Source organism: Bufo gargarizans, chromosome 8 (assembly GCF_014858855.1).
Source record: "Bufo gargarizans isolate SCDJY-AF-19 chromosome 8, ASM1485885v1, whole genome shotgun sequence".
Classification (NCBI taxonomy): Eukaryota; Metazoa; Chordata; class Amphibia; order Anura; family Bufonidae; genus Bufo; species Bufo gargarizans.
The window spans coordinates 93,515,488-93,543,102 of NC_058087.1; the positions used below are offsets into that span (position 1 = coordinate 93,515,488).

Below are 27,615 nucleotides of genomic sequence, written 5' to 3' on the forward strand. Positions count from 1 at the left end.
TTTTACTATGAATCTGCTTTATTAAAAATATTCCAGATGATGTTTGGTAATGACAGACATTTGGTGAAGGTTTATAAACTGTTTGCGTTATGACAAGGAAACGTGATAAGTTTAACTGATAAAGTACACATGGATATTGTGAAGACTACACGTTTAAGGTGTACAGTGTCATACTTGAAATTACCGCTACATGTGCAGCCTGTTCACAGCACTTGGCATCTTCATGGATCTAAAACACTGTTACATGAAACAAGTCCCATAATTCTGCCATTTACCAGCAGCCATGAGATTCCTAGGTTCTAGCATTCTATTTATGCTAGACACAGCAGGTGTAGTTTACTCCATGATATCATGCGTCATTTCCATCTATTGCCTCTAACTTTCATAATTCCTTTAGCAGCCTCTGCTATATGCAGGATATCACAGTATGCATTCATTGATTCTGCTAGATTGGACATGATACTTTATTGGAATGATTGTGCAAATTACATTTAAGAAGCACTCTGGTATTCTAGCAGCGACATTTGCTACATCCTAACCAAGTTACATTTTGAACCTTTTCATTATGGGAATTCAGTGTCTCACTGTTGCTGACTTCCTGTAAACTACAGGATGACATCACCAATCAAATCCCTTCTGGTAGCTCTCAGGCCCCTCCTTTCCTCTGTATTCTGTCATTATTTACTACATCTGTGTTAGGTGTAAATAAAATGGTCGAAATGCAGGCCAGCTAGGAAGCTGGCTTACATTTAGACTGGTGCTGGATGTGCCAAAATTATGTAGAGTTCTGCGCCTCTTCATCACTTCGGCGGATCCACCACCAGATATAGGGGTTATTAATACCGGCATCTAAATATATATTAGATAAAAGAATACAGTGATTAGCTGCAGTTACATAATCCTCTTGACTCACACTGGCTCTGTACTATCTGTGTGTGCTGACTCTCCAGTGAAATGTAGCTTTAAACTGGCCTCCTGCATGTAAGATCTGTCAGGGCAGAAAGGTAATAGCAGTTGTGTCACTAATCTGTCATGGCTGCCCTGAGAAGGCGCAGTGTGGTGAGACTACGCCCCCTGTCTGCAAAGCCAGGTATGATGGGAAATGCGTCATGGATTAGGAAAACCATATATGAGGGGAGAAGGATTCAAGATTGCTGCCAACCCACAATTTACACATCAAATTAAAGCAGGTTTGTACAGGAATACACAAAAACCTCTATCTTATTCTTTAAAAATGGCCGATCCCGCACTATATAGGCAAAGAGAAAAAAAATCCCGGAGTGCTTCTGTAATAGCCACACTCATCCATACGTTGTTAAAATGCCAATTGTAAAACACTTCTCTAGCATTATGTACTGGAAACCATATTCAAAGAACAGAATTGCATCTTTTAACTTGTGTCGGGTGCACATTCTCAGCATGATTGAAGAGCTTACATACAGCATGACCACGAAGGAGAAATAACCATTATGCATGAAAAAGGCAGGCTTGTGGGAAGATGTTGTAGGCTATGGCCTATAGTCTTTTTTTGCAATAATAGCTGTATAATGAGTGGGATTTACCTGTGTACAATAATATGTCAAAGAAATGACAACAGAAACTACAATCAGATTGAAATAAAAACATTTAAATGGAGTAGCCCAACCAGGAGGGCCATGGTTTGCACTGGATGGAAGTAAAACGGTCCTGTAGAATGCTGTCGACTAGCGGGGAAGAATAAACCTGAGATTTGCCTTCTGAGCTTTTGGTAATTACAACTTGGCTTGAGCGGCAAGTTTCAGCTGAAGGTTCTCAGCTAGTTTGTCCAGGAATTCAAAAGTATTCAAGTAGTCACTTCGCTGTACACTAAAATAAAGAGAACCAGTTAGCCATTTATAACAAATGCATATCCAAAAAACCGATGGAGCCCTAAGGCACAGGGTACTTACTTAGGTAGACCTTTAATACAAGCAGCAAGATCTTTAGTCATGAAGCCAGCTTCTATTGTCTCAATGCACACTTCCTCTAATGCTGTGGCAAAGTTTTTCAGTTCATTGTTGTGATCCAGCTTAGCCCTATGTTCCAGACCCCGGGTCCAGGCAAAGATGGAAGCTAGAACAGACAAAGTAAACCTTCATATATCTAGTCGTGTGTAACACTGGAGTGTTAGTCTGCCGCTGCTTATGATCCTCCTTACTTTGGGTCTTCTGTCTATTAGTGGGGATTTTGTCCCTAGGCATATGTGCCAGGACAGATCCGTTTGGCAAGCAGCGTTTTGGTGTCCGTCTCCAAAGTGGAATGGAGGCTAAACTGATGCGTTCTGAGTAGATCCTTTTCCGTTCAGAATGCATTAGGGTAAAACTGATCCGTTTTGGACCGCTTGTGAGAGCCCATGACGGATCTCACAAACTAAAAGCCAAAACACGAGTGTGAAAGTAGACTAAGCTGGTCAAAAATGTTCCGTTTAAATAGTCAACCGCCACCAGCCATATGTTCTCTTAGAAGCTGTGGCAGTTACAGGGAGAGCTGCTAGGCTGAAGGTAATCTAGCAGAGCAATCGGAGCAGTGAATGAGGAGACCTCTGGACCCATGTGCAGTACAGGGCTGGTTCTGGCTTTGTTAGAAAGAGATTGTCATGTACTATAGGTCTGATTTTCATTTTTACATCATAGGATAACCCCTGCAATAAGACTGCAATCACAAATAATGCCTAGGAAAAAAGCTATATAAAATGTCAAGTTATGGGCAATGGCACATCAAAAAATACCCTTACAATTAAAATATTAAAATATTTATCCCATAAACTTCTTGGCACTAGCATCAGATGAGGGAGAGGGAAGGGGGAGAAGACATGGCTGCAGCCATACACCGCGTTTCTACGTTTTTTTTTTTACAGTTTGCATTTGTGATATAGGACAAGAGGCACAAGAAAAAGAATATGAATATTCTATTACATTTTGTCAGTTGCTCTTTTGATTTGCTTGGATTCTCGTTTACTGTCGCGTTAACTGACAAGGGGCGTGCACAGAGACAACTGCATGCTGGGTAGTCAGATTGCCAAGGCAACGGCCCGACACCTAGTGAGTACTGTGCATGCGTACTGTCAGAATAGGATGCATTTATGGGTGTAGGGCCATTACCTGAAAACCTGACCATCCTGATTGCAGTTGCTTCTCTCCACACCCTATGGAGAGATCAGGAGGGAGAAGACGCTCACACAACCCCTTTAACCATTCAGTACCAAGGCATTTCCTCCTATTAAAGGCTTTTTCAGGGCTTTTAATATTGATGTCTTATCCTTGGGATATGTCATCAATATCCGACTGGCAGGGTTCCGACACCCGGAACCCCCATTGATCAACTGTACGAGGAGACGGCACATGCTCCCTTCTCACCGCTGCTTTGCCATAGACAGCTGCAGTGAGCACACTGCGTGGCGTCTCCTAGTACAGCAGATCAGCGTGGGTGCCGGGTGTCGGACCCCCGCCGATCTGATCTTGGTGACCTATCCTGAGGACAGGTCTTCAATATTAAAAGCCCCGATAACCCCTTTGATGACCAGACCCAGTTAAGGAACATTTACTGCATGCAGATGATAGCATTACTATAATAAACCTTATAATAATCCTTGTAAACCTACATTAAATTGCAGTTCTACATTACAGGGGTACAGGTGAATCCCCTGGCGGCCCCTGCACTACATACAGCGTCTCAATTAGCCCATGTGCATATTTAACAAACTACCCAGATTTTTATTATAGATGCATATCAGGGGCGGAAGAGACTTCTAGACATGGAAGCATGCCAGCTAGTATCTTCATTTTCTAGGGAGCCGCCTTCATGATGTTGCTGCAGGGACACCATAATCAACTGTCTTCTGCTGTTAGCAGGTCATATTTGCATGCATCTTAGCAGTGGGCCCCCAGAATTCATTTTACTGGTGAGCCCATGAGGAACCCCAGTCTGATGCTGGCTATGGTTCTGCTAAGACCCAACATCTCCGGGACGAATGCATTAAGCAGCAAGAATACAGCACTCAGCTGTGTACGAGGTTATCGAAAAATGTAGGGGGCTTCAACCATGTCCGTCATGTGGCCCCGCACTATAGAGTTATATGAGGGCCAGGAGGCTGGCACTTGTAGACAACGGGTGGTCTGTAAGAGAAGTCCAAACATCAGGAGGTATTGGAGCTCATTAGTATTTCCTGACAAGTAATGTAGCCCTAAGGATCTTGAAGGTAACCTTCGTTATTACAAACATTAATGAACCCCTTTTTCCTGGTCCCCTGACAACTATGTGACTGTGTTGCATCTGCATTTCTTGTGGACCCGCCGACTTCAATGGGTCCTTAGTCTGCATTTTGCAGACAAGTAAAGGACAATTTCTACCCTTTTGCAGAAATGAAATACGGATGCGGAAAGAACACGGATCAGAGGTGTCTGGCAATAGCTTACTCCCCTCTAAGAGCATACAAATGAGCCGAGTGTGCAAGAGAAGGAGATACTCCGGGAGAATACCCCTTTATTTGACAGTAGTGTTGAGGGAACTTGTGTTTCCAAGTTAGTCGTACAGGTTCGGGTTATCTGCTACCACGGACCATAACGGCCAGCATATACTTCTATTATGACGGAAGGTCTTATCGGCCTCTGTGGTGCACACAGTTATCGTCAGTTGTAGTGGAATCCATAACGGGAAGTTTGCTCAACACTATCCGACTGCTATTAGGCCCCTTTCACGCGAGTGACGGATTATGCTCAGTGAAACTTGCACCATTTTGCAAGCAAGTTCAGTCAGTTTTGTCTGCGGTTGCATTCAGTTGTTCATTTTTCTTCTGCGCATTTTGATGCGTTTTTTACGTGCGCGATAAAAAAAAAAAAATAATAATTTAAAAAAAAAAATGAAGGTTTACAATCTCCTAGCAACCATCAGTGAAAAACGCATTGCATCCGCACTTACTTCCGGATGCAATGCGTTTTTCACTGAAGCCCCAGTCACTTCTATGGGGCCAGGGCTGCATGAAAAACACAGAACATACAACATGCTGCATTTTTTTTCATGCAACACAGAACTGATGTGTGAAAAATGTTTTAAAGAAAATTACTGATTGAAATGAATGGGTCAGGATTCAGTGCGGGTGCGTGGAAAACTCGCTCATGTAAAAGGGGCCTTAGAGGTACATGGGTACATTAGAGGTGCGTGGTTTAGTAAGACTCAACAGAATTGTGAATTTAGCTGTGGACTCTGAAGAGATTAAATACTTTTATAGAGACCTCCTGTAGAATGTCACTTACCTATAGGATTAGTAGAGGTCTCCTGGCCTTTCTGATGCATCCTGTAGTGACGGGTCACCGTGCCATGTGCCGCTTCTGCTTCTACGGTCTTGCCATCCGGACATATCAGTACACTGGTCATCATCCCCAAAGACCCATAGCCTGCACCAAGACAAATACAATATTAACATGGTAGAACAGGATGGGATCACTACTACATCCAACAAGGTATCTATATAGAGTTTAAAGGGGTTGTGCAAGAATGGGAGAGGGGGGAGTGAGGCCAACCCCTTACCTGCTCCCCACGCCATGCGCCCTCACTGAAAACATCCGGCTTGATGCAGCGTGCAGCCAATCACCGCTGGTCACATGATGCAAGGGGTTCTTGGCTGCAGGCCGGCAGGAGAAGGAGCCAGCGCTGGGAAGCAGGCAAGTAAGCTTCTCTTCAGGTCTGGCTAAGTGGAGGGGCTCACCCCCACAACCTTTAAAGAAATGGATGAGGATTATAGTTCTGTTAGTGATCTGTTGGTAAATTTTACAAAATGTTCAATTCCCTATACCACTCAACTAAGATTAACATTATATGTACTACATGTTTCTGTGAAATTATTAAAATTGTTTGTTTAACCCCTTCCCAGCCTCTGCTATACATGTATACGAGCCACACAAGCATTGTTTTTCAATGATCGTCTCTGCGTTCAGAAAAAAAAAAAAAATAATTGCATGGTCTGTATTGTCTGCTTTTCACACAGCCCTTGCCCTATAGAAATTATTGGGGCTGCGTGAAAAAATGAAGGCATCCGATTTACCATGTGTTACTCTTCAGTTTTTCTTAATGGGCATGAAATGTAAATCTGATGTAAAATCTGAAACACTGAACGCAATTGCAGACATATGTGAAAACACATGCGATTTTCACTTAACAGGCCCTGAGGATTCTGTATTGCTCATGTGAAAGAGGCCCGAGTCCTCCCTTTATATCTGCAGGGAAATCTGACAAAAAAAAAAAACTTTGTGCAAACCTACCCTAAGACTGCTGACACACAGTGCGGTTCTGACAGGCATTCAGGATGCAGTTTTCAATTTGGCCAGTTTAGCAGCCTCATTAACCCCTGGTGTTCTGCATTGTGGGAATGATTTAATTCATTTCAGCTAGCTGCAATAAAAACTGCATCCTTAAAGCATGTCAGAACTGCGCTGTGTGCCAGCACCCTAACTCCCCCCCTATTCATTTCTCCAAATGCTCTACGATGTGTCCAAGCTGCTGCAGCTCTCTCACCATCACAGCTCAAGGGGTGTGTCCAAGCTGCTGCAGCTCTCTCACCATCACAGCTCAAGGGGTGTGTCCAAGCTGCTGCAGCTCTCTCACCATCACAGCTCAAGGGGTGTGTCCAAGCTGCTGCAGCTCTCTCACCATCACAGCTCAAGGGGTGTGTCCAAGCTGCTGCAGCTCTCTCACCATCACAGCTCAAGGGGTGTGTCCAAGCTGCTGCAGCTCTCTCACCATCACAGCTCAAGGGGTGTGTCCAAGCTGCTGCAGCTCTCTCACCATCACAGCTCAAGGGGTGTGTCCAAGCTGCTGCAGCTCTCTCACCATCACAGCTCAAGGGGTGTGTCCAAGCTGCTGCAGCTCTCTCACCATCACAGCTCAAGGGGTGTGTCCAAGCTGCTGCAGCTCTCTCACCATCACAGCTCAAGGGGTGTGTCCAAGCTGCTGCAGCTCTCTCACCATCACAGCTCAAGGGGTGTGTCCAAGCTGCTGCAGCTCTCTCACCATCACAGCTCAAGGGGTGTGTCCAAGCTGCTGCAGCTCTCTCACTATCACAGCTCAAGGGGTGTGTCCAAGCTGCTGCAGCTCTCTCACTATCACAGCTCAAGGGGTGTGTCCAAGCTGCTGCAGCTCTCTCACTATCACAGCTCAAGGGGTGTGTCCAAGCTGCTGCAGCTCTCTATCACAGCTGCTGAAAGATGATCTGGCTAGTGGTAGTGCATCCAGTATGAAGAAACAGGGACAAGAACCAACAGCAGGTGGCACTATGCAGATAGATTGTATTACATAACTCAGTGGCTATATTACATTTTTAATTATATGCAATTACTAGCTGAAGGACCCGGCTTCACTTGGGTATATTTAAGGTTTATGTGTCGCTGAAAGAAAAAGCGACAGTAGCCACTATAACCGTGACCTTCACACCTCCCCACCCACAGTGCGCCGTCTAATTAAAATGGGACCTTCACAGCAGCCTGCCCCTTTAACAGCGAGTTCCACAGCACCCCACCCCCTTCAGTGATTTCCACAGAGACTCACCCCCTTAACCATGACCTCTACAGCACCCGCCCCTTAACACTGACCATAGGTTACAGTCCCCTTAACTGTGACCTCCACCATTCTCGGCTCCCTTAACAGAGACCTCCACAGTGACCTCACAGTACCCCGCTGCCCCTTTAATAGTGGCCTCCACAGTCCCCTCCTCCCTTAACAGTAACCTTCACAGTGCCCACCCCTTTTACAGTGACCTCCACATCAGCCTGCCTCCTTAACAGTAATATCCACAGTGCCCTCCCCTTTAACAGTGACCTCCACAGCAGCCATCCCTTTATTAGTGATCTCCACAGTACCCCGTCTCCTTAACACTGACCTTCATAGCAGACCGCCCCCTTAACTGTGACCTCCACCGTTTCCTGTTCCCTTAACAGTGGACTCCACAGCGACGTGCCCCTTTAACAGTGACCTCCACAGCGGTCACCCCTTTATTAGTGACCTCCACAGTACCCAGTCTCCTTAACAGTGATTTCCACAACATCCCGCCCCCTTAACGGTGGCTTCTAAAGCAATCTGCCCCTCAGCACTGACTTCCATAGCGGACCGTACCCTTAATTGTGACTTCCACAGCAGCCTGCCCCTAGGGTGGCCAGAGGTCCAGCTTTAGAGGACAGTCCAGCTTTCAGACTCAGTCTTCCGTCCGGCGCAGGGCCTGGACATGCAGAATTATGTATTGAATGTGATGTAGGAGGGGTGGGTGGACACATTGTGGCAGGTGGTGTGCCTGGGCTCCTTCCTGCAAGTATGACACCCCTCTGGGCACCTTACTGGCTCATTTGCATACCAAATAAACTGGATTTTCAGAGGATAAAAAAAAACAAAAAACGTCTATTGCTGGTCTGCTGGAACAAAGGCACATCTGGAAATAAAGTACTAAGTGCTATTACACTATGGCTTTACTTCAATAGCGATTATCCTGGTGACAGATTTCCTTTAAAGCTGACCTACAGCAGTGAAGAAAAATGGCTGGGTTGTTATGGAAACCTGGTGTAAAAATGTGTGTATGTGGAGACTAAGGGCCTGCAAGCTTCTATTGGCTGATAAGGGTCATGTGACCAGGCTTCTATTGGCCAATGCATTTTTTTGGGAATATCTCAGGAACGGTATGTGCTAGAGAGCTGAGACCCGGTCTAAAAGCTTCTCTGACACCTGATGTATCTGTGTGCCAAATTTTGTGATTGCACCGTCGGATTGACAGATTCCTTTAGCGGACATACATACACACAAACTCAGATTTATATATTAGATAAAAGTATTCAGATCCAGTTGCTGGATTAAAAGAAAAAAAAAAAAAAAAAAAAGTAATATTTTCCATGGAACAACCTCCTGTGCACAACCTAGCAACCGCTTTTTGCCTGCAGCGTGTTAGTTCTGTCCCCTTCTATTCAACGTTTGCCACAAGTTACACATGCAACTAGGAGGAAGAGAGAATACAGAAAGAGCTGTGTGATGAAATTACTAATGCCATGTGAGGGATGAGAATCCATTTTGTATAAACATGTCCTCCATCTTGTGCATATGTGGAAAATTACTGAGCCAGCTGTGAAGGATGAGGGGGGAAGGTTCTGTGAATAAACCAAATGTCCTAGCTACAAGGCCAAGGTAAGCAGCTTCCTCGCTCCCCTTAGAGTTTGATATCCAAGAAAGTTATGTTTTGTTTTCTTAGTTTCGGAATGAAGAATGTCAACTTTGAGATAAGATGCTGCAGAAACATTTTAATTAGAAGAATTCTAGTATAGTATAGTGCGGAAGTATTGCCTTTTATGAATAACGAATCAAATCATTAGTTTTGTTATTTATTTTGTAATTTGTTATAAAGATGTATACATGTGAACTAAAGAGAGGGTCTGCAGTGTGTCTGTGTCAGCTCTCCGAGTGCTCATAAAGAAAACTTCAGTTGGGACCCCGACAATTATAGAGGTGGGGGTTTTGCCCAAACAGCCGCCACCAACATGGGCCCTAAAACAAGCATTATTTAATGTGCACCGATAGGTTCACATCAGCACTGAAGGCTCAGCCTGCAGTGCTAGTTTGTCTAGTTAAATGACAGGCACCAGGATCTCGGCGGACCCCATTACAGTCAGTGGAGTCTGATGCTGTTGGTGGCCCTCTTACTACCGATCTGGCATGGACATTATTTTGTTGTTCTGCCTGAACCGTATGGCTGCCTAGTTATTTCTTACCTTGAGCCACTGAATCTGACTGCACATCTCCGTCATAGTTCTTGCAGGCCCAGATGAAGCCGCCCTCAGATTTCATGGCTTGAGCCACCATATCATCTATAAGCCTATGCTCATACCAGATCTTTTTTTCTTCAAACTGTGATTTGTATTCTCTGTAGGCAAAAGAATATACGTGTGATTCACCTCTGATATATGGCTGCTTCAGGGATGAAACAATGTAACAGAACTTGGACAAAAGCAGAATGCATTTCTAGGAGTGTCTTCTGCAATGAGGCATGTACCAGAGTGTGGGCAATGTAAATGGGATTCACTATACGGCTAGCTGAATGGGCATTCACCACTGTAATATGACGGCGTGAGATTGCCAGCAGGCCAAAAATCAGCACTTCTGAATGTATCCCACGAGTCATTGTTAATACACAAGCCATACATATACTCTGAGGATTTTCCACCACAGATTACAATGCTACAGATCTGCCGCACGCTATGGTACATGGATTTTACCAAATCTCATCCATCACTGCAGAAAAGCTTTGAATCCTAAACTAACCTGCTCTTGAAAAGAGACATTTTCTCCAATAAGATTATAAAGTTTCTCATATTTGCTTGTACTATTGATATATACAAACTTTGTGGAAACTACAATGTCTAGTTAAAGGGGTTTTTCCATCTCAGACAATGGGGGCATATTGCTAGGATATGCCCCCAGTCTGATGGTGTGGGTCCCACCTCTGGGACCTACATCGTGAACGGACGCCTGAAGATTGTGGAGGGCACACTGCACACACACAGCTGCCATCCTTTCATTTCTATGGGGCCGCTTTTGGTGGTGGCCGGACCCTGAAAAACCCATGTCCTCCGGCCAGCACCTTCCCCGCTCTGTTCTCAGTGTAGATGCCAATCCCACCTCCTTGCGATATGCCCCCATTGTCTGAGATGGTAAGTACTGCAGCCTTTGAATAGCGGGGTACAATTTAAATATATATGTAATTATGGATCATCTAACTTTTTCACATGAAAATCCAGTGGAACATAGAACGAAAATACATATATACTTCTCATAGATCTCCTGGAAAATATCCTTGAAACGACCATCATATCGCTTGAGAATTGTGTTTTTGGTGCTCATATACAAAGGCCAACTTTTAACCAGTGCCATCTGGAAGGAACTGTGAGCAAAATCTCTAATGGATTGATCAGTGTTATACATCCCAAGAGCCACACCACCACAATCTGCAGAAGATAGAAAGAGATTCATCGCAAAGAACATTCTACTCACTTTATAGAAAAGTGGCTGAAATAGGGTTGTCACGATACCAAAATTTTGATTCAATTTCGATACTAGAAAAAAAAAAGAAGTATGGAAATATTCGATATCACGCAAAAAAAAAAACCCACACCAAAAATGCAGCGTGCATTCCGCATTTTATGGAATGTCCGACCCAGTCCTATCCTATTTTTTTGGGGGACAAAATGACAAAAAAAAAAATGGCGAATCGCATAGGAGATATTTTTTTTTATATTTTAATAGTTTGCACTTTTTTGGGCATGGTGATAAGTAATATGCTTATTGTTTATATATTTGATATGTAAAAATTGGGAAAGGGGCGATTTAAACTCAAATTAATGTGTTAATTATATTCATTGGTGGCGCAGTGGCCACAGCCCCTCTCCTCGCCATCAGTCCATTGGTGGCAGTGCTTCTGAGGAGAACATGGCACGCGCTGAGAGCAGTGCGTGCCATGCTCTCTAACAGATACTAGGCTGCGCAGCCCATTATAGTTTAATAGTAAGACCCAATATCGTATTGATCTGGGTCTAAAAGTATCGATTGGGTGCAACTCGAGGCTGATGGTTACATGAAATGTTAAAGGGGTTATTCAAGTTCTATAATCCCCCCTCATATGCCCGGGCCCCTCACAGAGGTTGTACTTACCCCACGATGGGGAGATGCAGTGGCGGCCATGCTGGTATGAGGCGACACAGGTGCTGGGGAGCGAGGCAAGGACAACCTCTGAGGGGCCTGGCATTTTAGAACTTGGATAGACCCTTTAAATGCTGTCACGGGGAGAGGATTTTACTCACAGAAATTTCTGCTACAAGTCTGCCATGCTGTGTAATGGGGCTTTACAGTAATAAATTACTTTTTAACTAATTCTCCCCCCCCCCCCCCCTCGTAGTCTGAACTCTGAAGCAGAACACTCACATGCACCACCAGTTGTCGATTTCTTTTTAAAAAGTACATAAAGTGATCAAAAATGCATACACACTCCAAAATGGTATCAATAAAGACTGCAGATCATCCAGGAGCCCTCACACAACTCTCAGCTTTACCGCACGAGGAACAGCATAAAAACAAAAACACAAAACTATTGCAGAATTGCATTCCCCCCCCCCCTCATTTTACCCCATCTGACATTTCCAGCTTCCCACTACATTATATATGATATTCAGTGGTGCCATTAGAATGTACAACTTGTCCCACAAAAATAAGCCCACATAGGGTGATGTGAACAGATAAATAAATAAAAAGTTATGGCCCCTGGAAGGTCGGGAGCAAAAATGGAAACACAAAATTTAGATGTTGCCCGGTCCTGAAAGGGTTAAAGTATGGACCCTGAAAATATGCCCCAACATTAACTGAACACTAACCTTCAAAATTATGTACAACATATTTAATAGGTTGTCCGCCATCTTTAGGGGTGAAGGATATTTCCACCGTGCCTGGCCCGGGAACAACAAAGTCTGTGGCTCTGTACTGCAATTGGAACAAACAATTATATTAACATTTGTACTTTCTTTATTGTTGGTGGGGGCAGCACAGGGGGTTGAAAAATCGAAATAAAACATGCACTTGTCACATGTGGCTACATGCCAAGTGTGTGCAGTAGTTATGTGGAGGTAGTGACAGACCTGTATGGCCAGCTAGCTTTTAAAGGGGTTGTACAAGTGAAGTATAAACTTGGGAAGTATCTGCAAAAGTGGCACTTCTCTCCCCTGCGGCTTTCCGCATCAGGCTCTATTCCTCCCCAGCTGCAGTGGTGTTGTGCCATCCACACCATTCAACAACTGCAGCCAATTACTTGTCTCTGCAGCGACATCCCGAATATTGTTGAGGCCAGTGATTGGCTGCATTGTGATCTGTGTGCTCGGAACAGCACCACTGCAGCCAGGAAGATGACGTCAGTGACGCAGAGACGAGGTGGTATTTACAGCCCAAGTCCTTAACGTGGACAACCCTGTTTAAGTGTAACTGTAGTTTCAGAAAACTTCTGACGTGTGACAATGACCTATCAGACCACCACTGACTGCTGGTTAGGGGCAGGGGGATTTGTAGCCTGTTAGGTGCTTTTGGCCATATAGTGTGTTGCGCACGGGCATTTTTAATGATTTTTTTTCAGCTTAATGCAGAGAATATATTAATTCATTCATAGTGAATAATCATACATTCTGAACGAAAAGGGTTATATCGCCGGCCCATGTCTGGGCGCTCCCCCTTCCCTCTTACCCCAGTGCTAAAAACATTGGTGGCGCATTTTTAATACAGAATGCCAAGTAAATTAGGGATGGAGGGGTAAAAAATAAAATTTAAACTCACCTCATCCCTCATCCACTCGTTCGCACAGCCCAGATTGTCTTCTTTCGTCTTCGAGGACCTGGGAAGAAAAAGACCTTTGGTGACGTCACTGCACTCATCACATGGTGATGGACCATGTGATGAGTGCAGTGACATTACCAAAAGGTCCTTTTCCTCCCAGGTCCTTGAAGAAGAAAGACGACAATCCGGGCTGCGTGAACAAGTGGATGAGGGGAGTTTAATAGAATTTTTTTTAACCCCTTCAGCCCTATTTTACCAAGCATCCTGTATTAAGAACGCCATTATTTTCCCTTATTACCATGTTATAAGGGAAAATAATAAAGATCGGGTCCCCATCCCAATAGTCTCCTAGAAACCATGCGTGGAGGGGGGGGTTAAAATAAAATAAAATAAAAAACACACCGCATCCGCACTTGCTTGCGATTTTCACGCAGCCACATTCACTTCAATTGGGGCCTGCGTTGCACAATATAGAGCTTGCTGCGATTTTCACGCAACGCACAAGTGACGCGTGGAAATCACTGCTAATGTGCACAGCCCCATTGAAGTGAATGGGTCCGGATTCAGTGCGGGTGCAATGCGTTCACCTCACGCATTGCACCCGCGCGGAATTCTCGCCCGTGTGAAAAGGGCCTTAGGCCCCTTGCAGACAAGCGTGTCCGGATGCGTTGCGTCTGCGATCAGGGAAAACCGTGCGAATAGGTACGCAATTGTAGTCAGTTTTGACTGCGATTGCGTTCTGATTTTCAGTTTTTATTGCACGAGCGTGTAAAAAAAAAAAAAAAAAAAAAGAAGACTGTACGCTTGTGGTTCACCTCACGCACCTTGCACCCGTGCGGAATTCTCGTCTGTGTGAAAGGGGCCTTAATTTTAGTATCAGTTGTGGTCAGTTTATATCAGTTAATTTTAACTGGAGAAAAAGTTCTGCATGTAGGACTTTTTCTCCCAAAATAATAAATGATGTGTGACAGAACTGACAAAAAAATAAAAAATAATGCAAATCGAGCACAACTGATGCTAAAATTAACAGATTTTCTTTTCTTCTGTTGAATCGGAAGAATGGAAAACAAACTCGCCCTAAACAGTAAAGGTTCTGTCTGCCCGTGTACCAAACTCCTTCTTTATTGACTCATACTCTGCTGCCTGCCTTGACCTCAGATTAGTTTCTCAGTTATGCAAAAACTCTGCCCGCCCCGACCCTGGCCTGTTTCCTGGCACTTCTCTAACCCGGTGGGTAATAGTCTATCTACATGGGGACTAAATCTATGAGGTATCGGCCTGGTTGGTTCCCTACAGCTAAGTCCACATCCTTGTACAAGGGTTAAAGGGTGAATACCAGAGGACCGCTAGGACAACGCCCTTAGGTTCAGCTCAAAGTCAAACCGGTTAGTTGGCACAGTGAGTCCAAGCCCACTGTTTGTTAAAAAGAGATTACAAAAAGAATATAAAAGCTTAGGGGGTCATTTATTATCCTGAACTACTCCTATATTAGGCATATTTCACATATATGCGAGTGTTGAGTGAGCGGGGAAGGGGGCAGGCTGGCCAAATATAAGACCGCTTTGGAAACCGGCTTAGATTTATAACTGGCAGATGATCCTGCGCCTCTTTATAACTGCGGCGGATCCACCACCAGCTATGGGGCTTTATTAAGACTGGCTTCTAAAACACCGATCTTAATAAATGTGCCCCTTAGTGTTTTACACAATATTCCACAACCATCTGCATAGTCATTGAAAAAGGAGTTTGGACTGTCAGAGCCAAGGTTAAGGTGCAGCCTGTGATCATGTATGCAGGTGAGCATTGCATTAGTTAAACTTTAATTGCTTAATCTTTGTGAAGTAGAATCCCTTGTGTTAATGAATACAAAGGCATTATAGGAGTGATACCTTTATCAGTTAACCAGAAAAAGTCATACTGCAAGTTATCACAGCACAAGGCTCCTTCTTGAGGCAAGATTACAAATGAATGATGGAGAAATAAGCACATTTAACATCTAACATTTAGAGCAGGGGTCAGCAACCTTTGGCAGTCCAGCTGTTGTGAAACTACAATTCCCAGCATGCTCCATTCATTTCGATGGGAGTCATGAGGAGGGCAGAGTGAGTGTGCATACTGGGAGTTGTAGTTTCACAACACCTGGAGTGCCGGAGGTTGCCTACCCCTGATTTGGAGGATGTTACAATCGCATTGGGAGATGTATAATTAAAAGGCAACTTGTCACATTGAGCAAGGTGTTTGTGCTGCAGGCAGCATGTTATAGAGCAGGAGGAGCAGAGCAGAGTGATGTATAGAGAGAACCTGTCACAGTGTAATCTGCAGGCAGCATGTTATAGAGCAGGAGGAGCTGAGCAGAGTGATGTATAAAGAGAACCTGTCACCATGTAATCTGCAGGCAGAGCAGGAGGAGCTGAGCAGAGTGATGTATAGAGAGAACCTGTCAGTGTAATCTGCAGGCAGCATGTTATAGAGCAGGAGGAGCTGAGCAGAGTGATGTATAAAGAGAACCTGTCACCATGTAATCTGCAGGCAGAGCAGGAGGAGCTGAGCAGAGTGATGTATAAAGAGAACCTGTCACAGTGTAATCTGCAGGCAGCATGTTATAGAGCAGGAGGAGCAGAGCAGACTGATGTATAAAGAGAACCTGTCACCATGTAATCTGCAGGCAGCATGTTATAGAGCAGGAGGAGCAGAGCAGAGTGATGTATAAAGAGAACCTGTCACCATGTAATCTGCAGGCAGCATGTTATAGAGCAGGAGGAGCAGAGCGATGTATAAAGAGAACCTGTCACCGTGTAATCTGCAGGCAGCATGTTATAGAGCAGGAGGAGCTGAGCAGAGTGATGTATAAAGAGAACCTGTCACCGTGTAATCTGCAGGCAGCATGTTATAGAGCAGGAGGAGCTGAGCAGAGTGATGTATAAAGAGAACCTGTCACCGTGTAATCTGCAGGCAGCATGTTATAGAGCAGGAGGAGCAGAGCGATGTATAAAGAGAACCTGTCACCATGTAATCTGCAGGCAGCATGTTATAGAGCAGGAGGAGCAGAGCGATGTATAAAGAGAACCTGTCACAGTGTAATCTGCAGGCAACATGTTATAGAGCAGGAGGAGCTGAGCAGATTGACATTTTATGGGAAAAGATTCTGTATAACTTGTCATTTATACATTTAAATTCTGTGCTTTGAAGTCAAGGAGGCGGTCCTATCAGTTATTGACAGCCTTCCCCATATGACTGTGCATACAGAGATAGCTGTCAATCACCGATAGGACCGCCTCCAATCAGTCTTCAAAGCACAGAGTTTAAAATGTATAAAATGACAAGTTATACTGAATCTTTTCCTATAAAACGATATATCACTCTGCTCAGCTCCTCCTGCGTGTAGCTCAATCATGTTTAATGTGGCAGGTTCCCTTTAAGATAAAACAGAGCAATAAAAACTATGTTTTTGTTACAAATGGACAAGGGAAACAGAAGCAATGAGTGCAGGTTAGAGATTTGGAGCTGCATTGGTGGAAGTGAGAGACGTGTCCCTGTACTGGCTCATAAAACCCGGTGTTAGATTCTGTCCTTGGGTCAATGACAGGAATGTGGGTTTTAGCTATAATTCCCAAGGGTTTTCTGCTCCTATTGCTTAAAATTTCCTTTAAGAATTAAAACCTTCATGTCATCCATAGACTGTCCTGGTTCAGAGAAATGGTTGCAACTAGGGATGAGCGAATAGACTTCGGATATAACATCCAAAGTCGATTTGCATAAAACTTTGTTCCAATACTATACGGAGCAGGAGCTCCGTACAGTATTAGAATGTATTGGCTCCGATGAGCCGAAGTTATTGCTTCGCAAAAAGTCTCGTGAGACTTTGGGTAATAACTTCATAAATTAATTTGTACTGTAAAAAAATCATTTCCCAAACTCTTGGTTCCAAGGTACCACCATGCTTCACCCCAAGTTGATTCGCTCATCCCTAGTTGCAACGTGACCTTTCTTTGGTTACCAATAAAGGAATCACTCCTCACACACTATTCATTAACACTGTTTGCTTCTGGCTAACACAGCGCCGTGCAATATTTGCTTCATCTTTAAATCTGTGATCCTGAGGCATAAAGACATCTCCTGGTCACATTGGAAGCAAACAATTGGTTGCTTAGGATTAACATAAAAGAAAATGTGCAAATTACTGTATCCCCTTATGTCTGGATGAAAACGTGTTTGCAAACGGGCCCTTACACATTATTTGGTGCCGTTTTTCATGAGCCCCCCCATTCATTTCAACGGGAAGCAGAACTTGCTTTTTTTTTTTTTCACGCTGGGAAAAATAAATAAATGCCCCATTCCCCATCTTGGAGCCGAATCTGCATCGATTCTCCCATTGAAATTAATGGAAAGCTCAATAAACAGGAAGCAGAAAGCAACAAAACCACTCAGATTTTTTTCACTGTGTTCTCAGAATCCCTAGTGTGAACATTCCCTTAAGAAAAATAAAATAAAAATACATATATATATATATATATATATTCATTCTTTATACTTAAAATAACTATTAGGGCCCCAAAAGAAAGAGTTTGCTTTGGGACACACAAAATGTTCAGCTTCACCTGATCTCCATAAGCATGACGGCCAATGATGATGGGCTTGACCCATCCAGAGACAAGCCTCGGGATGTTCTTGCAGATGATAGCCTCTCTAAAAACAGTTCCTCCTAGAATATTTCTGATGGTTCCATTTGGGGACTTCCACATTTGCTTCAACTTAAACTCTTCAACCCTTTTCTCATCGGGTGTAATGGTGGCACACTTGATTCCAACATTATATTTTTGGATAGCTTCAGCAGCTTCAATGGTGACCTTATCATCAGTTAAGTCACGATTCTCCATGCCAAGATCATAGCTAAAAAGACAGAAATTGGTTGTTACTACAGGTGCAACATGATGGACTTCATATAATGAATCTGCATTATGAAAGCTCCTTAATCTTCCCACCAAATATAGAGTCCATTCACACAACAGCAAAATGGGTCCGCATCCGTTCCGCAATTTTGCGGAACTGGTGTAGACCCATTCATTTTCAATGGGGCCAGAATGTGCTGTCCGCATTTGCGGATTCCTACTTCAGCACCAGTGCTTCCGTTTCCACAAAAATGCAATTTTTAGGCATTTTTTATTATTGTGCCGGTGATGTGCAGTCTGCAAATTGTGGAATGCACATTGCCAGTGTCCGTGTTTTGCGGATCCGCAATTTGCTGATCCGCAGAACACTTACGGACGTGTGAATGGACCCTTAACCAGATTCATAGTTGCTTTTATTGGACAAACAAAACTTTCTTTAACTAGTCCTCTGCAACAGCTGTACTGGGCTCCTGTCACCAGGAGTGTATGGCATCAAGTGCTGTAGTCTGGAGCCCTCTTATGGGATCGGTCACAAGCAGATTCTTGTAGTCCGAAACGCGTGCATTACTGTAGTGCAGCGGCGACATGTGCGCTCCTGCTCTGAACAGGAATCCAGCATACCGTGGAACACGGCCGTGTGCATGTGCATTCAGCTTCCTCCCCAAGGTTTACCTGCAGAGTCCCGGAGGAAGAGATACACATAATCATGAATGATACATCCGGGCCCCATTTAGTAACATCATGCCTGGGGCCACATGCAGCTGTATTTTGTCCAGTAGAATGAGGGAAAATCAAACCAGAAACCCCAAAGACCTGATTGTCAGTGGGGTCTGTCAGGCTTCGTTCCATGTCCATTTTGACAGATCTGGCATTCCCCTTTTCGGTTTCAACTCGGGAACAGAAAAAAAAAAAAAAAAAAAAAAAAAAAAAAAAAAAAAAAAAAAACGGAGAATGTGCTGCAGAAGTGCGCTTAGAGAAAGCAGATGTAATAAGGTAAAGTATGCACGCAGGCACGGCGGGGATCGATATACTACCTACTAGCGCAATCACTAGGATTCTCAGGGTAAGGCCACTCGTCACAGCTCGGGCTTTTCATAGCAGTAAAATGAAATGTAGGAAAAACATTGTATTTTTCTGCAATTAATTAGCACACACTGCAGAACACATGAACGCAATTTTTTGGGGGGTAACCTTTACCAACTGTTTAATCTATACCGCACCAGTATCTGTGCAGCTGGATCACTAGGGGCATAAAAGTCATGTCAGGCTCTCTTTAATACATTTAAATATTCTCCTTTCACAACAGTAAAATAATTTAAAGGGGTTGTGCCACTGATATAATTGTATCCCGCCAAACAGATATCGCTGTTATATCACAACTACCTTATTGTAACGTTATCAGCATACCACTGCACCTTGTGGCAAATCCGTTTTCATTCTGAGTTGCTGTTGGCCATGTCCTGTAATACAGGACGCACGTGCTCACAGCGCTTCATTTCCTTCCCTTCAATAACCACTCCTCTATGTGCAGGAGTTATATGTCAGTGATGGATGTCACGCGAGTTGTGTCTGTTAGGGCTGTTTCACACGAGTGAGTCCATTGCAGGAATCGCGCTCCGCGTGTGAGTGATTCTCTGCTCTGGATTGCAGGAGCGCACAGCGTTATCATGATTTATAATGCTATGTGTCCCTCCTTGACCCAATTTCTACAGAATCATACGGACAGCTTTATGTCACTATGATTCTGTGGAAAGAAGGCCATGCAGAGACACATAGCATTATAAATCATGATAACGCTGTGCGCTCCTGCAAGTCCAGAGCGGAGAATCACTCACACACGGAGCGCGATTCCCACAACGGACTCGCTTGTGTAAAACAGCCCTTATGAATCCAGTTCTACAAAAGCATTTTGAATATGCGATTGCAGAAAATGAACCATGTGCTGCTGATGTCAGAACATCTCACTGACAAACCAGAAGGCAGGATTCAAGCATCGGGGATAAGAAAAAACTGCCAATGAGGTAAATAAAATTAAAAAAAATAAAAATAAAGAAAATTAGAAAGAAAACAAAAACAATCCGAGGAATAGGAGCCAGAGTACTCGCTAAAAATAAACTTGAGTGAAAAGTAGTTTATGGCTCAAAGTCATAAACACAATAATGCTACATGCACACGACCGTATGTGTTTTGCGGTCTGCAAAAAATAAAAACAAACAATGATGACATCCGTATGACATCCGTTTTTTTGCGGATCCATTGCAACAATGCCAAGAATAGGACTTTTTTTTTTTGCGGGGCTACATAATGGACATACTGATGCGGACAAAACAACGTTTGTTTGGATTTAGCCTAAAATGGAGAAAAAGAACCAAATTAGACCACCACACCCCTCTTCAATACACCACCGATGTGGCGTAGATTGTGGTCGTCCAGATGGTTCTACTGCTAGATTGGCTTCCATGAGGTTTCTCTCTAACTAGTTTTATAGCATTTTTAGAAACGGAATAATCCCTGCACTGGCGGGACCTGCAGCTTACATATTCATGACTACCCCACATGCCCACAGCACTTCTGGATTAGAAGATGCAGTTACATCGCGCCTCTGAAACTTCTTTCTGCATACATAATGAAGAATTAATATGCACTAGTAAGCAGACAGAATTTGCATGCCCAAACCTGTGAACTTTTCCCTAGATCTAAGACGGGTAAAGATCAGGCTGTTTGCTAATGCGATAGTAGAAAAGCTGGTTCCTTCATCTGTTCAAAGTCTCTGCCTGATAAACCAAACCGGCTGAATTACACACTAGAGCAAAGGCTCCCCCAGCAAGCAAAGCAGGTTAGAAGTGTAATCATCCAGAGGTCCTGTCCGCACAGTACTACAACTCCCTGCATCCTTGCTGACTCCTGCACTGTTTTTCTTCTAGCCTGCCCTGTTACTTTCAGTGCTTCTAGCAGTGAATTGTTAGTTGGGTGGTCCCCGATGCACAGTGTCAATGGAGCATCATCCCAGCACTAGGTGACGGCCCACTTGGTATATCACTGCCATCGGGTAGGGATCGACCAATTATCGGAAGTACCGATATCATCGGCCGATAGTCACGATTTTGTACATTATCGGTATAGGCATCTAACTTTGTCAATATAGCGATAACGCATATAAAGCGAATACTAGTGGACGCTTCCATTATGGAAGCGCGCACTAGTATGCACCAGGTGCCGGGAAGAAGCGCAGCAAGCGCTTCCGATACTCACCTTCCCTGGTGTTCTTTGATGGGACCCGCACTGGCCGGAGAACACAGGGGAGCGAGACGCCGGACCCGGAGATGAAGAGGAGCCGCGGCGCAGGAGAGGTGGAGGTGGGCTGATAGGGGTTAATAAAGGGCTGATCTGAGGTCTGATTAGGGGTTAATAAAGTCAGTGAGGAAATTGGCATTCGGCACCAGTATATTATAAATTGACTACCAACTAGGGGCTTTATTACCGTAATTTAATTTATAATATACTGCCATATGCCCACCTCAGTGGCTACCAACTAATATAATATGAGATAAAATATCAGTATAAATTATTGGCTATCGGCCTGAAAGAGAAAAAGATATCGGTCGATCCCTACTATTGGGCACTGACAGTGGATGAAAAGGGGAGGCTGGAAGAAAGTCTGATGATGCAGCTGTAAAGTTGCACTTCTCTGAAAATAAATGGAGAAAGCTGCCTGGATTTGGATGCAATAGCTGCTGTTAGAGTAGCTCCTTAACATTGAGAAGCTAGTGGGTGCAGTAAGAGGTGGACAACTTTTTTAGTCTGAGGGTCACATTGTAACATCTTATCTCTTCAAGGGTTGCAATAAAACTGAAAGGGGTAATCTTATCTGAGACATACTGACTGCATATGCCATAAATCTCATAATAGGTGGGGGGGGGGGGGGGGAAACCACTTCTAGGAATGACACTAAGCAGAATATGGGAGTCCCCTGCTCTGGGTTGGGCAGTCTAGATAGGAGAGGGGGGAGCTTGTAGATGCCTCCATCTCCATTGTAATTTGTTGTACTCTCAAAACCTTCAATTGGGAGGGATGACTTTATGGGAAACCACCTCTCCACATAGGAGTTCTCAAGTGTGTTGTGCACGCCTTGCCTAAATGCCATTCAGAGGTAACAAGATGGCCACCGCCTCACATTCACAAGCCTTTTTAGCTGCGGCCAGGTATTGGTATATTTTTCTTGGGACTTCCATACTAATTGTCTACAGTTATGAGGTAATCAGTATCAGATTGGTGGGGGTCCAACTCCCAAAGGTCTGCTGATCCACAGAGTGAAGTAGTCAGTACACTTCAGTGAGGGCCATGTCCTCTTTGTTACCAGGTACAACGCATCGAGTGTGCACATGTATGTGTCAGCTGAAGAAGCCTTCAGACAGCCAAGTAAACTGTGCGGCCATCTTTAGCCAGACAAATGGCCACATCTTTAGACCTCACGTAGCCAAATTGTGAATGATTTACCTGTGTAAATCCAGCTCCACATAAGGAAGAATGAGCTTATCCTTAATCAGATCCCAAATAACACGGGTCATCTCATCTCCTTGCATCTCCACCACAGAGCCACCTGAGATTTTCTTGGACATGCTGGACAGAGAAAAAAAAGAAATGACAAAACATGATCTGGTTAAGTGGAAACAATTGTATCATACTGAAGGCGAGGGTGTAATTCTTAATGAAGAGGACAAGCTCTGAAAGGCAGTTTACAGCAACAGAGATGAGCTTTACGTATGGGAGAAACAGGGCTTCCTAGAATCAGCTTACATCTGCGTCAGCGGTTCCTTCAGGGTCCTCTATCACAGAATCCGCCAAAAACATCAGACAAACAGACCTGCATGCTGGACTCTGTAGTGGAACCCAACAGATCTCATTACAGCCCATGGGGTCTATCCGCTGCAGTTTTGTGTCAGATCGGGGACTTCCCATATTTTTATTGTTCTGCTTCTATATGATGGAGCAGAACAATGGAAACAGAGAAGGCTGATGTGAACACGGTCTTGCCAGCATACCACTGATCTGCCAGTCATCAACAAGCTGAACTGATGAGCCTCTGACCAAACTCTTCCATGTATTGCCAGTATAACAATGGCTGGACTCAGACCAGGCTAGAGATTCCTGCGTCTGTGTGTACAAATGACAAAACTGCTTGGCCCCATTCACACTACCATATCGTTGGTCCGCATCCAATCGACATTTGTTCCATATTGGATGTGGACCCATTAATTTCAATCAGGGCTTATGCACACAAACTTTTTTTTTTTGTCGTGTCTGTTCCGTTTTTTTTTTTTTTTTAGGCCCATATGCAGGGCTGCAAAAAACAGAAATGACTGTGTGCATTCGGTGTCAGTATGTCCACAAGGCATTTCCGATTTTTATTTATTTATAAAAATTCGTCTTATTATTGTCCGCCTTATGGACAAGGATAAGACCGTAATGTAAACGGCTGGTGGTATATGCATGAGCCCTGAGTCAGCACAAAATGCAGACAGCACTCCGTGTCCTGTTCACAGCCTTCCGTTCAGCAGTCCTGCAAAAAAGCCATACCCCTCTGTATGCAGATCAGTAATCGAAACTTGTCCTGTGTAAAATCATTGCTTGGCGGAGTTGGCGGGCAGCAGATCGTCCTGTGCAAGTGGCAATCTGCGACCAGAAGCAGCGGTTCTCTATTGGGGGGAGGCTGCTGGTCTACATACACAGGCGATGACTGCTGCATGTAAATACGCTCAGGCAATTATCGGCAATGAACAGTTTGTTCCTGATGATTGCCCAAACAGCTGGGCCCGTGTAAAGGGAACTTCAGGCTGGTTTTATATTTGAAGCCAAGTCTTGAGTAACCCGGCCTGTCACTGCTAATGAGAGGATGGTAGCTACAAATCTGTACTTCCCATTCCACAGACATCAGACCCAATATGCAGCAGAGCTGGCGGTCACTAGCAATGGAATGCTACTCTAGAACCACATACAAATACCCTTCACCTAAACCGCCCTCAGATTGCAATTACTATGTTCTTGAGATCACAATGCTGCAACAGCTGAAAAGCGGCACTTGAGCAAGAAAGTTTTTTTTGCCATCATCTGCAACAGAGCCCCAAAACAGGAGGCAGATGAGATCATGGCAGATGTCCAGCAGAAATGTCTCAGCATGTTTCATGGATACATGAGAGTGTGCTGCAGAGATTGCCCCTGACGGGTACAGCGGTATAACACCCTGGGTGTGCCCTCTGGCATCCTCAGCTGCGGGAACCATGCTGTAAGGTCTGCTTCAAGACACCTCTGACTGAACAGCTCTCCGACTCCCCTGCCACTCCCAGAACCGGCTGGATCCATGCCAAGGAAGTCATGGCTGCCTACTGGCTGTAAGAATACTCTAGATACTGGCTAGCTATAATACTACAATATACTGACCGGTTATAAGAACACCCTACCTAGATACTGGCTAGCTATAATACTACAATATAGTGACCGGTTATAAGAACACCCTCTATACTGGCTAGCTATAATGCTACAATATACTGACCGGTTATAAGAACACCCTCTATACTGGCTAGCTATAATACTACAATATACTGACCGGTTATAAGAACACCCTCTATACTGGCTAGCTATAATACTACAATATACTGACCGGTTATAAGAACACCCTCTATACTGGCTAGCTATAATGCTACAATATACTGACCGGTTATAAGAACACCCTCTATACTGGCTAGCTATAATGCTACAATATAGTGACCGGTTATAAGAACACCCTACCTAGATACTGGCTAGCTATAATGCTACAATATAGTGACCGGTTATAAGAACACCCTACCTAGATACTGGCTAGCTATAATGCTACAATATACTGACCGGTTATACGAATACCCTAGATACTGGCTAGCTATAATACTACAATATACTGACCGGTTATAAGAACACCCTCTATACTGGCTAGCTATAATACTACAATATACTGACCGGTTATACGAATACCCTAGATACTGGCTAGCTATAATGCTACAATATAGTGACCGGTTATAAGAACACCCTCTATACTGGCTAGCTATAATACTACAATATAGTGACCGGTTATAAGAACACCCTCTATACTGGCTAGCTATAATACTACAATATAGTGACCGGTTATAAGAACACCCTCTATACTGGCTAGCTATAATACTACAATATACTGACCGGTTATAAGAACACCCTCTATACTGGCTAGCTATAATGCTACAATATACTGACCGGTTATAAGAACACCCTCTATACTGGCTAGCTATAATACTACAATATAGTGACCGGTTATAAGAACACCCTCTATACTGGCTAGCTACAATGCTACAATATAGTGACCGGTTATAAGAACACCCTCTATACTGGCTAGCTACAATGCTACAATATAGTGACCGGTTATAAGAACACCCTCTATACTGGCTAGCTACAATGCTACAATATAGTGACCGGTTATAAGAACACCCTCTATACTGGCTAGCTACAATGCTACAATATAGTGACCGGTTATAAGAACACCCTCTATACTGGCTAGCTACAATGCTACAATATAGTGACCGGTTATAAGAACACCCTCTATACTGGCTAGCTACAATGCTACAATATAGTGACCGGTTATAAGAACACCCTCTATACTGGCTAGCTACAATGCTACAATATAGTGACCGGTTATAAGAACACCCTCTATACTGGCTAGCTACAATGCTACAATATAGTGACCGGTTATAAGAACACCCTCTATACTGGCTAGCTACAATGCTACAATATAGTGACCGGTTATAAGAACACCCTCTATACTGGCTAGCTACAATGCTACAATATAGTGACCGGTTATAAGAACACCCTCTATACTGGCTAGCTACAATGCTACAATATACTGACCGGTTATAAGAACACCCTCTATACTGGCTAGCTACAATGCTACAATATACTGACCGGTTATAAGAACACCCTCTATACTGGCTAGCTATAATACTACAATATAGTGACCGGTTATAAGAACACCCTCTATACTGGCTAGCTATAATGCTACAATATAGTGACCGGTTATAAGAACACCCTCTATACTGGCTAGCTATAATACTACAATATAGTGACCGGTTATAAGAACACCCTCTATACTGGCTAGCTACAATGCTACAATATAGTGACCGGTTATAAGAACACCCTCTATACTGGCTAGCTACAATGCTACAATATAGTGACCGGTTATAAGAACACCCTCTATACTGGCTAGCTACAATGCTACAATATAGTGACCGGTTATAAGAACACCCTCTATACTGGCTAGCTACAATGCTACAATATAGTGACCGGTTATAAGAACACCCTCTATACTGGCTAGCTACAATGCTACAATATACTGACCGGTTATAAGAACACCCTCTATACTGGCTAGCTATAATACTACAATATACTGACCGGTTATAAGAACACCCTCTATACTGGCTAGCTATAATGCTACAATATACTGACCGGTTATAAGAACACCCTCTATACTGGCTAGCTATAATACTACAATATAGTGACCGGTTATAAGAACACCCTCTATACTGGCTAGCTATAATGCTACAATATACTGACCGGTTATAAGAACACCCTCTATACTGGCTAGCTATAATACTACAATATACTGACCGGTTATAAGAACACCCTCTATACTGGCTAGCTATAATACTACAATATACTGACCGGTTATAAGAACACCCTCTATACTGGCTAGCTACAATGCTACAATATAGTGACCGGTTATAAGAACACCCTCTATACTGGCTAGCTATAATACTACAATATACTGACCGGTTATAAGAACACCCTCTATACTGGCTAGCTATAATACTACAATATACTGACCGGTTATAAGAACACCCTCTATACTGGCTAGCTATAATACTACAATATAGTGACCGGTTATAAGAACACCCTCTATACTGGCTAGCTATAATGCTACAATATAACATATATTGAGTAGGTATAATAATAGACTACATATATTTCCTGGTTATAATAATAGATTACGATATACATCTGCTGGCTAAGTATAACATGCATCGGCTCATGTATCTGCTGCACTGAGCCATTCATTCCTCACAATGGCCCCTTCCTATCAGAGACTGCAGGGTACTGTGCCTGGCGCCGCACATGAGCCCTGATGATGGCGCTATACACACAGGTATCTATGCAGCACACACTGGTGCGGTTACCTGACGGTTGACGTCTGTACACCGGCACCGGTCACTGCAGAGGCAAGAGAGGCACTAACCCCAAGACACCGCTTCCTAGATTTCGCCTTTGGCCCCGCCCCTTTCCCCAGCTGATCCACCTTCTGCCAATAGTTTTGACTCCT

The 27,615-nt window shown here is 43.8% G+C and overlaps 1 protein-coding gene across 1 annotated transcript; it reads right to left on the reverse strand.

Moving 5' to 3' along the window:
- IDH1 (isocitrate dehydrogenase (NADP(+)) 1) lies at positions 1–27,615 on the reverse strand. The gene is made up of 9 exons (XM_044303535.1): positions 27,473–27,615; positions 22,740–22,862; positions 17,952–18,243; positions 12,408–12,513; positions 10,811–10,988; positions 9,756–9,907; positions 5,271–5,411; positions 1,929–2,091; positions 1–1,845 (listed from the first exon to the last, which is right to left on the reverse strand). Exons 2-9 carry the CDS (start codon positions 22,859–22,861, stop codon positions 1,752–1,754), a joined length of 1,248 nt encoding a protein of 415 aa, XP_044159470.1. The 5' UTR covers position 22,862; positions 27,473–27,615; the 3' UTR covers positions 1–1,751.

Excerpts from the sequence above, each read along its gene's own strand:
- IDH1 (XM_044303535.1), bottom strand. The coding sequence starts at position 22,861 with ATGTCCAAGAAAATCTCAGGTGGCTCTGTGGTGGAGATGCAAGGAGAT. Across the intron at positions 12,514-17,951 it reads GTCATGCTTATGGAGATCAG|TACAGAGCCACAGACTTTGT; the intron begins GTGAAGCTGAAC and ends TTCCAATTGCAG. Across the intron at positions 2,092-5,270 it reads GACCTCTACTAATCCTATAG|CTTCCATCTTTGCCTGGACC; the intron begins GTAAGTGACATT and ends TGTCTGTTCTAG.